Source organism: Caloenas nicobarica, chromosome 6 (assembly GCF_036013445.1).
Source record: "Caloenas nicobarica isolate bCalNic1 chromosome 6, bCalNic1.hap1, whole genome shotgun sequence".
Classification (NCBI taxonomy): Eukaryota; Metazoa; Chordata; class Aves; order Columbiformes; family Columbidae; genus Caloenas; species Caloenas nicobarica.
In genome coordinates, this window is record NC_088250.1 from 14,194,828 (window position 1) to 14,212,105 (window position 17,278).

The 17,278-nt window shown below is 37.6% G+C and overlaps 1 protein-coding gene across 4 annotated transcripts in view; it reads right to left on the minus strand.

The window, feature by feature from the left end:
• Positions 1–758: 758 nt before the first annotated feature.
• The window catches only part of MYO1B (myosin IB), a 111,423-nt gene continuing 94,903 nt past the window's right edge, over positions 759–17,278 (minus strand). For 3 of the 4 annotated variants that reach the window (XM_065637656.1, XM_065637658.1, XM_065637657.1), the window contains 8 exons: positions 15,560–15,646; positions 12,361–12,435; positions 11,825–11,959; positions 10,822–10,928; positions 8,733–8,865; positions 7,007–7,159; positions 6,255–6,382; positions 759–3,639 (listed from right to left, as the gene is read on the minus strand). In XM_065637656.1, the coding sequence (XP_065493728.1) occupies positions 3,516–3,639; positions 6,255–6,382; positions 7,007–7,159; positions 8,733–8,865; positions 10,822–10,928; positions 11,825–11,959; positions 12,361–12,435; positions 15,560–15,646 (942 nt within the window). In that variant the 3' untranslated portion in view covers positions 759–3,515. The remainder of the gene's footprint in view (positions 3,640–6,254; positions 6,383–7,006; positions 7,160–8,732; positions 8,866–10,821; positions 10,929–11,824; positions 11,960–12,360; positions 12,436–15,559; positions 15,647–17,278) is intronic. The other variant, XM_065637659.1, reaches the window with a different exon arrangement.

Consider the following 17,278-nt stretch of genomic DNA (forward strand, 5'->3'; position numbering starts at 1 on the left):
GCTCAGGTTGCTCAGAGCCCCGTCCAGCCTGGCCTGGGATGTCTCCAGGGATGGGGCATCCACCACCTCTCTGGGCAACCTGGGCCAGGGTCTCATCAGCCTCAGTGCAAAACATTTCTTCCTTTTATGACAAAATACCCCAGTAAGGATGAAAGCTAAAGAGGATGAAAGCCAGAACTTATCTGTTAGTGATGCTGGAGATAACTAAAACTCACACTTGCCTCTACTGCTCTACGTTTTAATTTCTTTATTCCATAATTTGTCCGATGAACAACAGCAACAAAACCTTAAATCGGGATGAAATTGTTAAGGAACAAAAGGTGACAAAACACATAGAATATGATAGGCTTCGGGCTCAAAGTAAGTTTTTTGAAAATCAAGTTAATCTGGTTATTAATACTGTTCTTAGGGACTCTATCGAAATCGTAACATCAGGAAGGTTGAGTTTGCAGACTTTTCAGAGAAAAGAATATCAAGGAAAGGATTTGTGCTGAAGAATTGGACTGAAGAAGGTTATTGTGAATCACTGAGAACGACAGGCTGCCTCTTAAGGAAACGCATACAAAATAAAAATTTCTTGTCTCTCCAAATCACATACCAATATTGTGTACATTTAACCTAAGAACCAGTTGCCTGCACTTTTTAGATTTGATGGCAGTAAGGAAGATACAGATATAGAGAAAGTATAGGTCTAGGAAAAGAATTTTATTTGATTCTGGAAAGTATCATGCAACAATTTTTTTTTTTTTTTATGATCCTTGCCCAGCTTTCAGATGACAAATTAGAATTTACGAGTAAAAGTATGTGTAAGGCTAGCACCATAGGAAGAATAGTCTTTTCTTTACAGCTCCATTTGACAGAAGGTTATAAAAGAAAACAGAGGAAAAGGAAAAATACCTAGCTGACCTTGCATTTTTATTTTCAACATCCCGGAGACTTTAATCTAAACATCAAGATACCACGACTCATCTACCATCTCTAAATAATTTTAACATTCAGCAAAACTTGCTCTGTACATGAATAAATATGTGACTGTCAAATGGCCACTATCACAAAGTACCAGCTAATATGCAAGGTAAAAATTGTAAAGGCCCAGAAAAACAAATGAAGCAACAGAAACAAAGTGAGGAATTTGCCTCTCTTCCAGTCTTACGCTACTGTAGCTATTGCGACTTGCTGCAAAGATCAAAAAAATAAGAGATGTGTACTGGGTGTGCCTAGGATGGGTCAAATATCCTAATATTAGCCTCTAATATCCTAATTTCATGGGCCAGATATCCAGATATCTAAACTCTCCCATTTCCTACCTGAAATCCTACAAGATTACATCAGACTTCAAATGTTTATTTTGCTTTTGTATGCATTTCAAAAATTTGCCCCTCGTGGATTTTACTGTAAGGTTTTCAAGATCCTGACCAGCTTTCCAAACCCTCCAGTCTTTACCAAGCAGCAATTCTAATACTGGATTTAGGAGTTTTAAATACCATGTTACTACGTGCTGTCTTCTTAAGGCAATTATCCTAATTTTGCATTATAACCTGATGCTACGATTTCCTTTGCAAGTATCTCTAATTATAATACATGTAAAATGATTTAAATTTTACAAAACTATTAACTTGACTCAATTATTAAAAGATCATAAGGAAGAGGCAACTTTTGGTCATAGTTGGGAAAATACATCTTGGATGACTCCCACCTTTCAAGGTCACACGCGTGGATTTTTCATAGAAACATTAAGCAACCAGTTCAAATGACCGTTACGCATCCAGATCACAGCAAAACCATTTACTTTAATCCCAAAGCAAAACGTGGGATAACCCAAACCGGCTGTATTTTTCCAACCGATAACAATTAGCCTAGAACGACTATTGCAGTAAGTGCTGTTTTAACCCAGAGAGCCAACGTTAACGTTGAACTACCCAAAGACTTCACGGCCATGAACGCTCCGTAACGTTACCACCGGGAGAGTAACGAGACTCTGAACTTTTCTTTATCTTTCCTTTATTTATGCTTGGACTTCCAGCACTGCACATCAGATACCCAGGGTCTTAGTCTGTCCTATATCAGGCTGCACAAATACAACGCTTTCTCCGCTATCCTCGCATCAGCAAATCAAACAGGCACATCCAACAAACCCATCACTTGAGCGGTTACTGCTATCTAAAAAAAATGCATTTCTCCTCCTCAGGATTTCAACTCGTGCTTCTGGCTTACAAAAGTTTAAGTGCAATCAGTTACACCGAGAGTTGATAATGCAGCTCTTGATTGTATTTTCTGTGCACGCATTTACATCGGGCGCACACAAGTTATATAAAATAGTCTGGAGTACAAAAATACGGTTATAACATAGGAGTACCAAACAGCACAGAATTAGAACGGTTTTATTACCGTAATAGCAATTTATATACAGACCCCAAATGAAGGATTTTTTAATTCTAAGTATGCTTCTCAAATTGACAAATGCAGTGTACACTCTAAAAAACCGCAAATTAACATCACAAATCTATTTTAACCCCTACGCTGTCTATGCAGTCTGCACCAATCCTCTCTCTTGCACACAAAAATGTATTATAAATAATTTTTCACAAAATGTCATGTATATTTTATTGCACATTGTACATGCCAATATCTAAAAGAAAGGCTCAAACCCTTCACTTGATAACTAACCATTTAAATACTTAGCAGGTACTCGTGTTATGAATACTATTGCATTTTCCAGGCTCTAATCTTAACTGATAATCTAAAAGAAAGAAAAAAAAGAGAACAGAAATTACGCCTTGAACTGTATAGCTTTTGTGAAACAAACAAGCTTCTTTATTTTTACTGATTTCTACTGTATAAAGTCATTAAAAACATCTGACCTAATTAAAAATCCTGCTTCGCAATTTCTGCCTTTTTTTTTTACTACAAAATTACGCATATAGCTGCTTGTATAATCATATATTCCTTTTGTTTTGCGGAATTAGATGTTCGCGTGGTGTATTGACTAGAAAACCAAGTTATGCAGGTTCTAGTGTTAACTACGGGAATTAGTGTGTCTGTCTCCGTTCTGCCGCTCTCCCCAGCGCTGCCAAGCAAGGAGCCCGTCAGAACACCCAGAAACGGTACAAAATGACACTGGGCACAAGTGGCCATCGAGCCGCAAGACCACGTACAGTTCCGGTCAAGCGGATCTCTAGACTAAGGAATATGATTAATCTATCATTAATATGTAGGTTTATGGTATGCTGCGCTAAAATATGGCTGCTAAACAAAGAGAATGATTTCATGGATGACAGATAGATGCCAGCTGGTAAAAATGCCTCACTGGGTAAAATAATCTGCGTTTTGAGGGTTAAAACTCTCACGTGGACAGAAAGATTAAAAAGTGGATTGATCAAAACATTTTGTCTAGGGTTTCTAAAGCTATTGGTCATCAACAGCTCCGGAAAGGGATAAAACCAGCCAAACCAAGCAACTAAAATTGCACTATTACAAAGAAACAAGTCCGTGAAAGGGGGAGTCACCAGCTGCAGTTACGGGACGGCCACTTCAAGGAGCCGATTGTTTTTCCGCTTGCAAGTCGGGATGTTGCCGTTTTTCTGGCTGCCTTGTATGAACTTCACGCACACTTTGTCTTGCCTGAACTGGACCAGAAACCTAGGAGAGGGAATAAGATACATTTTAGTCAAAGGTGGGAAAAAACCACATGAAGAGCCAAAGTTTTTTCCTGTTCATTCTGAGCATCACTCCAAAAAACATCATTTTCAGGTCTATATTAATAATAAGAGCTGCAGAATGAAAAAAAAAGCCATATGGCTTGAATCTCCTTCAGGTAGTATCTCTTAATTATTGCCTTTTGCCTGTAACTCTGGACCTTTTATATTAATTAGTTTGCTATTCCTTTAGAAAGAAGGCAGTTTAAAACATAATTTCTAATGTACCACAAAGAGTATTTCCAGCTGCTTCACCACTGTCCAAAGGGATTTTTCTGTTTTCATGGAAGGAAGCTAAATGCTTCTATGGCAACATGCGGAGTGTGGGTCTTCTGGTCTATGGTTAATTTAATATATCTGGTTTTGTAGCAGCTCTCAGATTTCTAATCCTTTGTCAGCTTTTACAGCCCCCTGCTTGGCAATTGGGAAAATTCACTTCCTTCCCAGCAGTCTCCAAATTTAAATATTTCCTACAGTCCAGGATAAATTATTCTGGGTTTGCCTCTTCACTTTCTTCTGGAAGAGAAATTTTGTTGAATGTGGAGAACTGCTTTAAAAAAACAAAACAAAACCAACAAACCAAAAAAAAAAACCACCAAAACCAAACCAAACAACAACAAAAAACCAAACACAAAAAAAAACCCAACCAAAAAAGACAGGCTCCTGTGGAGCCTCAAACTTCTTGCTGATCTGGACAGTGAAACTAAAAGCAATAAACGGGGCAGCGCTGCCTCTTGGCTGACACGTGGCGGGTCGCCAACCTAAAAAGTCCTTTGCAGTACGGCAGAATTTTCCCTTTTACCATCCTTAAAAAGTCCTCAGCGGGGGCCAAAAACTTCAAAGAATTTGTTCTGCAGCCGGAAAACACAAATCAAGCTGACGGCAGAGCTCAGGGGAGGAAGTGGCCTCTCTTGCACCCTTCAGTCCCGCGTTCCTGCTGCACAGCCCTGACGCTCAAAAATTAACTTGTTTGGCGTTCCCAGCCATGCAAACATCAGAAAAAATGCCAGCAGGTCCTACAGCCATCATCTCTTGTCACCAGTGTTGCGTTTTCCTGGGCACATTATTCCAATATTATACATATAAATGGTATGTCTCTTACTAGACATACCCCTGAATCAACAGCATTTTTGCCAATATCAGCTCTCTTTCCAAAAAGCAGTGTACAGTAGTCAAAATAAAGCCACATTTTCTTCTCAGTGCCTACTTGTATCCAAACTCTGGGAGGGAGAAGATAGTACTGCTTCACCATCAACAGACATGGAACTGCTAACAACTTAAAAGTTATTTAGTCTGGAGAAACTCAATAGCAATACACGCTTGAATGTTTTTAATCTGAAAGACAAGAAACAAAACCACGTCCCAAAAGGCAAGACTCCCCGAAATCAGACTGTTTTCCAGACCTAAGGCAGGCAGTCCAGACTAGTGTAATGCATGCTTTAACTTGGGTTTAGTAGTGTATTCCTTTGTAGCCATCATTAAAGTAGAAACTTACTGGGGACCGCCACACTCTTTTAGAGGCTAAAACCACACGCACCCTTGACCAAATTAAATCACATCTGGTTACAGAACAAAGGAAAATGGCAGATGTCATCTTCAAGGAAAGAGCAAAATTAGGCTTTAAATAAACCCTCAAATCTGAACAGATAAAAACTCTACTCGCCATCGTGACTCTAGAATACAAACAGTGCTGTGCAGCCAGATAAAAGGTTCAATTTTTGCCCACAGAAATTTTATTTCACTATTGCTAAAGGGTTCCAAATTTTCTTCTTTATTCACAATTAACAAGCCCCCCCAAATCAACGCTCCTGAAATCAGGAGGCCCTTCGCACAATGGACTGAACACATAACAAAGCTGGACTGAAGGACTCTGACTCAGGAGGCGTCAGGAGTTCACACACACATTTTTATTCCATGGCTATAAACACTGCAAGTGCAGTCCTTACTCAAGGCCAAATGCAAAACTGTACCAAGCAGAAATAAATACTAATTTGAGACGGAAGCTTTTTATCAATCAATGCTTTTTAACAACCAAAAAACCCCAAACAACAATAGGTGCCTGAAACACCATCAGCAGGATTTTTAAGAATACATTTTTCACCTTTGCAAAAAAGAAGGTAGAGCTTTATAGACCTGCATCACTAGCACCATCACTCCATGTATTTGGGGAAGACCTTTTCATTCTGTTTTGGTTGTTTTTGCTAGAACTTGGCACCTAGTGTCCACCCTAATCAATAAACATCTCATAGGAATACGTGAACTTTTCAGTCACACACAAAAAGACTCTCTCCAATGCGGTATATTTTAATCATTTCTACAGCAGCAATTCTGCTTCATAGCCCTATTTGAAGCTACCTTAGGCACATTTTCTCTAATGACCTTCAAGGAAATAAGAGCCAAAATGAATACTAGAAATGAGCGTACATTGAAAATCAGATCCTTACTTACAAGTATTCTGTCAAGAGAAAAGAAGGATTAGTTACAAAAATCTGTTTTGTTTTTCTAACATTAGTAAGGAACACAGAAGGGAATGCACTTTTAAGCAAACAAGAAACATACTCATCAGATATCTCGATGTTGAGTTTCTGTTTGGTTTGGCTGAGAGTCGTGCGGTAAAGTTTAGTGGCCATTTCAATCAGGTGGTCGCTGCTGAGCAGGAAATCTCCTTTACCAGCTGCTCCCGAACCCTAAAACAGAAAGCAGTTAGGACTACTAGAATATGAAAAATATTAAATGCCAGCCAAGCAGGAGGTTTGACGAGGAGTCTTCTCTTCCCCCTGCAATGAAATAACAGTCTTTTGTCATGTAAATTAAATAGGGATGCAGTACAGTGTATAGGATCAAAATGCAATGCACTCCCAAATAAACTACAAACCTCTTGAGAAGATTAAAAAACCCAAATTTGCTGTGCCATAACGTGCATTTCTTGGCATCCCTTAAAGAAGAGAGAAATATTCTGCAAGTGTGTCAGGAAGAATTATACGAGAAGCTAGAAGGAAAATACAGCCACAAGGTATCTGAACCAGATTGAAGGCCCATATTATAAAGGGAAAACTCCAGTCCTGGAAAGGCTATAGTGAAATGTGAAATACAAAATCTGATTTTCACAAGTAAATGATCGTTTGTAATGTCATAACCGTTCTCACTTGGCTTCAGTAGTTTTAAATTTTTGCAGATGTGGCAAAGTTCAATAAACTTCTAAACCTACAGGCTAACCACTATGATTTAATGCTGAAAAGCAATTACTAAACAATGTTCATGTCACTGCATGTAAACCAGTCATATTATTGCATTATAAAGTTGTAACCAACCTCCTTCAGGTGCACGGCGAAGAATCCGTCATTTTGGGAGCTCATGGACACTTTGGTAACATCTCCCAGTGGAACCTCTGACTTGATATTCCCAGATTTTTGATCCGCAAGAAGCACATTATTTTTGGTTAATAAGAAAATCCTGGATGTAGCCTGTGAAAAAAACAAAAATGCAAACCATTACCTCCACAAATTGAGAAATGGTCTTTATTGAGCACCTAACTAAGACTACGAGCACTTCATAGAGTTAATAAGCTTGGCCTGCATTAGTAAACATGTACATTTGATGTCCAGGAAAAGCTGCAGATCAGTTAAAAACAGGTCAAATTTATTTATGTATCTAATTATAGATTGAGAAGCTTAGCTCATTTTGGCACATATGCTTAGATATAAACAGTTCCTTTAATTACTAGCTTAGAGTTCTAAAATTCAGAAACAGAAACTCAGAAACGATGCAAATCAGGATAACCTCATTTCTCACGCTCTGTCCGTCTCCAGGAAAACCAACGTACCTTTTTGATGACAGCTAATCAGGACTAAGCCTCACTATTTACTGTTATTCACACCAAAACTGTCTTGCAGAACACAAATCATCACATAGGTATTTTCATCGTTATGTTCTCCTCTCTTTATCTATTGGAATTACTCTTTAAGAGAATACACATTAATATTTTCAATCAACAAATATTTTTAAAGCATGAATGTGTTACTGAATTCATCTTAGAAAATAATAACAGAAACGAGAACTTAATCTAGATATCACTTTTTCTCCTGTAAAGCTTTAAATAACAAAATCTTAACTATTACAATTAAGAAGCAGCTTTCTCAAGCACATGGAACCATACATCTTTTTGTATTATTATTTTTTTATTTTCTCAAAAATTTTGAGAGCTGTAGCCTATGCAAGTACAGAAAAGATATTGTCTTCATTTAATTAGTTTCTTCTAAACCATAAAATTAACATGGCATCAGCAAGAGGCAACCTAATTTCACTCCCGCGAATGCATAAACGACATCGACACCTGAGAAGCTGAGATCTACTACTTCTAATATTTAGACAGATATGGTAAAAACAATTACATTTACTACAGGGAGATGATGCTTCCTGTTTTAATAAGTATAATTTAAATGCAAAACAAGTTCTTCATTGGCAGAATAAAAAAGTACCCAGCATATTTAACAGTTTTATTCAAATGATACAAGAAACCTGCCTCTTCATTCCAAAAACCCTTTGCTATCAATCAGAAGACAGGCAAAGTTAGCAGAATATGCCACTCACAACTTGAAAACATAATAAAAAATAATGAGGAGCTTGAACAACAGTGCGAACCTTGAAAGTTTATGTTTTCTAAATATTTGAACAGGAACAACATTCTCTAAAAAATTATTTTCTTCAGTTGGCTAATAGAAGATGTAAGTTTGGTCCAGAGACTCCATTTAGTTGTGAATCAGTACAACCTCTTACCAGTTGATGAGATGCCATTTTTATTTGGAAAATTCACTGAAAACTACAAACCCGAATCGGATTTTAGTATCTTTATGTAAATGTAAAATGGGTGCTTAAAATCACCAGTTTCTATAAATCAAACATTTCCAGTCTTGCCCTTAAAAAAAGGCATTTTTAAAAATCCTCAGACTATTACGTGACAGAAACCAAGTCTCCCTCTCAGTTTATCTAGAGCAAAAATTATCTATGCTTCTGGATAAAGCAATGCTGTTTCATTACCTTCCCGTTAGCTCTATTGATCTTATTGACAACTTCCGCAATGATGATCTTTTCATCCACAGCATCTTTCAGTTTTTTGTACTTGGGGTTCTTGCTGATTTCCAAGTAGGCCCCTTGGAACGGCTGCCCGACGCTGCCCAGCAAAAAGACACGAATTAAATAAAAAAATCACAGGGAAAAAGTAAACCTCCTGAGACCGTCACGTTCTGCTCAGGCTTTGTGGAGCCAGGGGAAGGGTTACTGGTATTTCAGTACTCACCAGAAGTCCCTCTCTGTCCTTAAATCATTATATTATACACAGAAAATTAGCCACATCCTATGAATCATTATACTAACTGATCAGAAACTTTATACAAGTAATTTCCTCCACCCTTAAGGCCAATTAAAAAAAGGCAACAGGAGCTGATCAGCTCTGAATAAAAGACAAAACCAGATGGAATTGTTTCAAAATGAGAGCAGGATGGGCAATGTTCTACCATGTTGGAGCTTTAGGCTTTGCTTTTTGTTGGTGGTGGGCTTTTGGTTGGTTGGTTTGGTTTTTGTGTGTTTGTTGTTTTCTTGTTGTTATTGTTTTTTCTTGTTTTGTTTTTATTAATTAGCATTATGAAACCATAGTCACTAAAATGATAGATTCCCTGTGGACTTTGTCCCTAATCAAACGATGACGACTTACAAGCCAAAACTGAAACGAGTCCGCAGTTACTCTCTATCACACATACCACTTAAAAATGTCTCGGATAAAAGTAATTCAGATATATATATTTTGCTGTATGATATTTCATTGTTCAGTCTTAGCGTTAAAAGTACCCAAACAGGGATATAAGTAAAATTCCTTCCTTCCCAAGGAGCTCTATGCTGATCAGCTGTATACTGACTTTAAGCAAAAAAACCCTCCTTGCTCCTAGAAAAGTCCAAAGGCAGCAGCTTTCTCTTTTTCCAGCAGCACGAAAAGACATCCCAAAGCAAACAGGGAAAAAAACCACAAGCTAACATATACAGCCATTAAATAAATCATCTACTAAAGGGAAGAAAAAGAAACATATACTGAGCCCATTACAGGAAAAAAGGAAATGTCTCAATTGAAAAAAAAAAAAAAAAAGAAAAAAGGAAAAAAATGAAGTAAAACACATAACCAACCAAGCAGAGCTTGAACATGTGTGGAACTGCCCTCAGCAACTCCTGCAGGTTCCTGTTCTGAACCTTGAACTTGCTCTACAGCACCTTGTTCCTGGTCTGCTCAAACTATGGCCTCTAAAAGGAAACTCTCCTGAGATGGACAAGACCTTTATTTTCAAGAAAAACACAATTTCTAAGCTCATATTCACATCGATTCAAGTTCTTTCAAGGACATCAGATCTCTATTTTGACAGTTTTATTGCATGCAAGAAAAAAAAAAGTGCATTCCTTAAGTAAAATCAGATTCTACTGCACTTCCTTGAGTAGCTCTGCAGATAGCGATGACAAGAATTTATCAGTTTTTAAGAACTCAATGTGAGAAACAAAAAAACATTTGCAAAGATTTCATATTTTAAAAAATTCTGCAATTAAAAAAATATAAAATGGAAATGAGCACTTCTGGGTTTTTTTTAAAATATTCTTCGAAAAATATATATACCGACGTTTCTAACTCTTAAATTACCAGTCTTCACGTGAGAACATGAGGCTGGACGTACTACGGTTGAACACATGAGAGGTCCCTGGCACGTGCCATTGGGGAGTGACATGGTCACTTAATTGGTTGCAGGAACCAGCGTGATGGAAACTAGGGGAAAGGGTGAGAGTCGTTTCCTTCTACGAGTTCTCCAAACTTTTACGATGTGAACAGGTCACGGGGGGTTAGGACAACAAAACATCATGGCTTCTAGATAGAAGTGCTCAGTATCACGGGATTCGTGCTGCACCATCTTAAATTAGAAGCAAATTGAGGTCAATTGCCAGGGTTGTAAAGAGAAAGAATGGAGGGACATCATCAAACAAGGAAAATGCACTTTCCTGCTTAAGGTAAAAAGCAAAATCTTGCTTAGTTTCCTAAATCTATGTAAGGATGTTGAATGTACTGTATGCTAAAAGCAGTAGAATAAGTCATTACCTGGCTGGATATAAAGCCTTCTTATCCTTAAAAAGTTCACTTGCTTCCAGTTTTTCTTCATAGATAAGTTTCTGCTGATCTGTGAACTGGTCTCTGTACTTTTTACACTACAAAACATATTACACAAACAAAAAATTATCCTTCCACATCTGATATGAAGCAACAGGACTTAATGTTTGCCTATTGCTCAAGATGCACATTCTTTGTATACTTCTGACGTGACTCAGCTCCATCCTACACGCTGTTGTAGCACAGTAACAAACAGCGGAGGTGCTTTTCTACTCACCCCTTCTAGATACTTCTGAATTACACCACAACCAACATCCAAAACATCTTATTTAAGCATGTTGCGTTTGAACATGAGCTTAATCTATCAATACCAGTCATTGGAAGATTGTGCTAAAACGCTTCACAGAAACATATACAGTTTCATGATTGTGGAAGTTTATGCAAGCAGAGAGAAAGAACAAAACATAGTTGAGAGGATGAATTTTGCAGGCTCAGAAAGAAGAACCGTTCCTTGACGATTCACAAAAAACGTAGCCCACAAGATCAGTAAAACGTCTCATCAGCACTTATATGGATTCTCGCTGTTCTCTCCATCCAAAGATCCAAACCAAACCTCAGCTGACCACAGTTTCTAAGTAAAAAATTCCACCAGGTACTTCCAATATCAGTCCAAGCGCTAGTCCCAGTCCTGACCCTGGACACAAGCATTATGAGCTACCAATTAACAGGGAACAGGCACATAAACTGCTTTACTATTAGGTTACAAGCTGATGGCAGGAAGCAATCCTCTCCCTAGGCCCAGAAAGGAGTAGGCAGATAGAGATACCCCTTGGAGGCCAAAGACAATGATCAAAAGACACACTTATTCCAAAGAAATAAAATCATCCTGGCTGGAACAGGAAGAAATACATCCTAAAAGCAGGCTCCTCATGAACAAAACTATCGAGAATCATGGGATGAAGTTCTATAGAGACTGGGCCAGAATGTGTCCTACCCTCCACAAATGGAAAATCCTCTTTAGTTCCTTGTGAGTGGAATCCAAGAAAAGGTAAGGTCTCGCTGGCCAGTTTTTATCTATTGGTGATAAAGAAGGCATCTTATTCTTCATTTCCAGGAAGTATTTTTGCATCTGTGATAAAATTGAAGCAAGATGGTTAATTAATGCTCAAATACCAGAGTTATTCAGATAAGCAAGGAAAAGCAGATGCTCTGTGATTAAAAGCACGGTCACTACATGGCAACTCTCAGTTTTAATAAAACTGAATATGGATTTAAAAAGCCAGGTATACTGAGATATGCAGATTTAGATATCATGTAAGTGTGTCAAATGCTTAGTCAGTGCCATTCCCACAACTTCAAAACACTATCTTCACAACATCAGAGTATTTAAGTTGTCAATTTTCCATATGCTGACCTCGGACATTTCCTTACAAAGACTATTAAGGCCACAATACAGCTGTTACTTTTGCTAGAAAATAAAACGCTGAAACACAGAAAATGTACACGTGCTTTGTACGGATATATACATACAAGTCTCTGAAGGGTAAATTCATAAATTTTTCTTCCAGCATTGGCTCTGAAGAATTTCCTGTACTCTCTACGGACCTGAAAAGTTAAACAAACCCTCCAAGTGAATACAAAGAACAAATTTGTTTCAACAGGTACTCTATTTTATAAAGCTCTATGACAGAAAATACTTAAAAAGCATACAAGCATGCAAAGTGTCCCCTGAAAGAGGAACATTACCTGAGTACACTTAAAATACATGAACCAAGAGGTCAGAGGGTTACCTCAGATGACCTGAGTAATTTCCAAATTTAACAGAGAATTTGAAATACTTTCCTGTGAAAAGGCAAGATATTCAAATATTCTTGAATTCATAGCATGAATCAATTTTCATAGTGTTTTTGCATAAAACTGGTCTGGAAGAAGTGAGGTATCATCAGTAATATGTATTTCATTGCGTCTGAAATCACACTGAACTAATGGTAATTATATAGTTAACTCACGAACTGTTTTTCATTTTTCTCCTTTAAGATGCTTAATACAGAGTTTACTGTAATATAAAGGGATTTTTTTTTTGCAGAGCAGACTTATGCATGGAACAACTCTTCACATAAACAGTCTTAACTCAAAACGGAAAACAAGTTGTTGCGTTCGATAGAAGCACATGTTGCTTAATGTCAGCGAGCTTGATACTTGCTACTAAAACCTATTTTTTAAAAAAATTAAAAAGTGATCATTGAGAACCATTCTTCCAGGTGATACTGATTTTTTCATATGTGCTTGTAAATGCACATTTCAGAGTAATTGTTTTGTCATTGGTACTTCTATCAGTGCTAATTAGCACAGTATTTGAATTCCTCCCTTCGGGAAACCTATCTGAGAGAGACCACAACCAATTTGCAGTTTTATGTGGAGCCCCGGCTCACATCAAATTAGCTGAAACATCCCCCAGTTTTTATTTTTAAGTTTGGCACAGCTTGCAACACACCTGTTAAAAGTTTTGAGCAAAAACCAGAGAAAACATCTTGGCTTTGCATAATTTACCCTAGAGCAAATTTAGTGGTTTTAGCTAACTCGCTACGTGTTGCTGAGGTCTCTGTAACCAGAAAATCAACCCACAGAGGAAAAACCCACATCAATTTATAAGAAAAAGCTCATTTGGCTTATCCTGGCACACCTTCTGCCCCAACCTGAGTGTCAGGCATTTTAAGATAAGCCAGTGTTTTGAAAGCAAAAATCTGGGATTAAAAAACCCCAGATAGAAATAGGCTTTGCTTAACTACACATTAAGATGCATCAACAGAATGGACAGCAGTCAGCTGTCTTCATTCTATGCAAATACAGCACATATTTCTTTTCCTCCTCACTTCGTAAGAAAAATTATTAGAGTTCTTATTCACTGATTTTCTGTAAGGTTTAGTGCTCTGTAATTAGTGCACATCCTTTATTTATTATTCAGGGATGGAAATTAACACACTCAAAGCCACTCCAACCACAATCATCCCAAATCTCACCATGTTCTCATAGACTCCCTTTAATGATGTTGCTTTATATTAATTATTTGTGAGCTGCAAGGTGCAAATTAATTTGGAACAAAGGGACTAATATACACCCACACATCCTATTGGCGCTGCAGAGAAGCTGCAAAGCAAGCACTGAGAAATGCAAGCCATTCCAGAAAAGCCTAAATCTGGATACTACTACAAATGCTATTAAAATCCACTTATACAATCAAAAAAAAAACCAAAACAAAACACACCACCAAACCCAAACCACAACCTCAAGAATTAATGGTGTCATCTTGATCATTTATATAAATTTAAATCTTCACCTCCACATGTCACGGGTGAAAATACTTTGCCACCAAATGAGAACTGCCCATGGTAACAGTGATACACTGGAATTACAGATTATGTTCTTATTCAGAAATATCTCTGTGTTTCAGGTAAGACAGAAGTGCTGCTTACATTATTGAAAAAATAAACTGGAAAACCACACCACAGACAGGCAGAAACATATTTCTGCTGTAATGCGCCTTAAAGGTTTGGGATTCATCAGTTTTCATTTAAATGCCGCTGTTTGATATAAAACAGCCTCTGAGTTCTCAGGAGGGACATATTCTTGTTTCAAAATCATAAAAACAGACCCACTTCGGCAGTAGTACATAAAGTGTGATTCTGATTTGCTGAATGACTTCTTAAAATGGCTCCTTTGTATTTCCAGCTCCGGTTTCCAGTGATGTATTTTAATTTTTATATACATAATACACACAGATGTACATAATAGACATAGATTATATATAATTGTATATTTTGTAACTATTTTTCCCATTTCATCATTGCTAGAATTAAGGATGAAAATAGGAGAGCTGGGCTGAACTCTGCATTATCAAGCAAATTGTTCCCTTTTATACTTCTACAATACCCCTATTTGCAAAAGTGAAACCCAGCCAGACAAAAACGATTCAGATTTCCACAGGTCTTCTGGACTGCGGCTGTAAAAGTGTTTGGAAACGGTGTTATGCAAATCATCTGGGCACAGACCTGAAACATCTCAAGATGCCATTTTTCACAGTCTGTTTACAGAGCAGAACTACATTTTTCCAAATTACAAATGTGTTTTCTTTTGCTGACCAGTTGTTGAAAGAAAGGGACAGAGAACAAGGGACTCCTGTATATCTCAGTTTTTCTGGGAATTCCTGGTGGCCACCAGCCATAGGTAACAATGTCATGACCTACAAAGGCTCGATGGAAGTGACAGGATATTATAGAATCATTCTGGTTGGAAGAGACCCCAAGATCAATTATTGTTATCAATTATCATTAGCTTTACCCCATGCCCTCGACACAGGGGTCTCCACGCTACTGCCCACTCAAACAAACAGAGGTCATGATAAGAAAATACATCCTTGTAATCTTTCTGGATAGGATCTTGGCCAACGTGGGTCACGTTTTAAAGTCAACCACCATAATATGGTCCCTTTAATCTGTCATTTGTCTTTTGGTTGAAAACTGAAATTCCTGATATGACAAAAAACCCCCATCGATACCTAAATATTGCTGTAAACGAGGCTTAGGATTTTTTCAGTAAAGTCCATGACAAAATTAAGCAAAGTAATTCTGTGTAAAAAAAAAATCACCCCTACTAGTGAGCCTGCATAACTGCTCGTTCATTAAGTGTTAGTAAGATGCCACGCTTTATTGAGTTCACGTTGAGAAAGTACCTTCAGTCCAAGCCAGTAAGCCCAAATGACTGCCACAGCATGCTTACGCCTAGCCTCCTCCTTCAAGCGTCTCAACTCCCTCCGAGCCTAAAAGGGTTAGATAGTGAACAAAAGAGACAGCCCGATGCAGATAGCACAACCACCGGGAAAAGGCTTCTCCCCAAACAGAACAGCCGACTTAAAATCAAGATACAGAGAGACAGAAGAACAGCAATTAACCTTCAAACCCCAACGTGTTGGTGGGAATTGGTGTGAAGCCACGTCGGAGGTTCAAAAAGCCTCTTAAGTGGCATGTACAGATAAGTATTTTGTCAGCCCTGTGATGTGCTATCAGTGTTTTCCATCTTCTTTTCTGTGGTATCTCGTAACTGGATTCTAATGAAGAACTTTGCTGACAGCTGCATGATGAAAAAGATGCATGTGAATATCCAGATTTACTAAAGATCTCACTGTCTGGTCCCTTCTTCCACTGGCAGAAGAGAACCAACTCTGACACTGCATACATAACGATGAATTACCGGCACTGTATTGAGGGCTTTTATTCTGGAGCTCATTTTTTATTTTTATCTTTACGTACTTTGATTCTCCAGCCTGGTAAATTATGTCTGTATTTATGGACTGAAAGGGTAAATCCCCCAAATCTTGTGCCTTCCTCACATACAAAGAGATAAGCAGCTACTAACATTTAACCAATCAGTCCCATTTTAGGAAAGCCATTTGCTAAGTATTCTAAACAAAAAGGCGTGCGTGAGCAACTTAACAGAATGTCACATTTTAGGAGATAACGGGTACATTTGTTATTCAGTAATCTGATAATACAATCAAGCAAAATGAAGAGTTCCAGTATTACAGGATCAGTCACAGTGGCTCTAGTTGCTGAGGTACCCTGTTTCCTCGAAAATAAGACAGGGTCTTATATTAATTTTTGCTCTAGAAGATGTGTTAGGTCTTATTTTCAAGGGATGTCTTATTTTTCCATGAACGACAATCTACATTTATTCTTGAACAAAAAAACCACCATTTTTTTCAAATATAGTCATGTCATCACATTCTGTTACATCTGTCCTGCTGCATTCTATTGCCAATTAATTTCACTTTTTCATATGTATAGCTGCCTGGACACTATTTAAATTGATTTTTTTAACTAACTGTAACTGGGGCTTATTTTTGGAGTAGGGCTTATATTTTGAGCATCCTCAAAACCTTGAAAAATCATGCTAGGGCTTATTTTTGGAGTAGGTCTTATTTTCGGGGAAACGGGATACACAGAAGCACTTCCAGCCTGTGCCACTGACATGTTTCTGACATAACTAGAAAGGTTAATTTGCGTTAGATGTCAGCTCTCATCAAGAATATTTGTCACTCATCTGCTTGGAACAAAACCTCCTACTATACAGCGCTGTAAAAACAAGGGGTCTGCACAGTATTTGTCTCTTTTGTGAAAAGGAAGGAAACGGAGTACTTGAGGTCTACAGTTATCTGAAGAGAACTTTCAGAAATTTAGTTTTAAATATTCTCCTTGGAAAAGATAAAACATTGCACAAGTTAAAACAAATTTTATCTTTTATCAGATACTGTAATTATTTTTCTAATCTTAATTCTATTTAGATTATCTTTAAATATACATATAATTTATATTTAAGGAATAAGGAGGCAATTTTTCATGAAGTTCCTGTGAGCCAATTGATAAAAATAACTACTAAAACATGTTAAAAATTA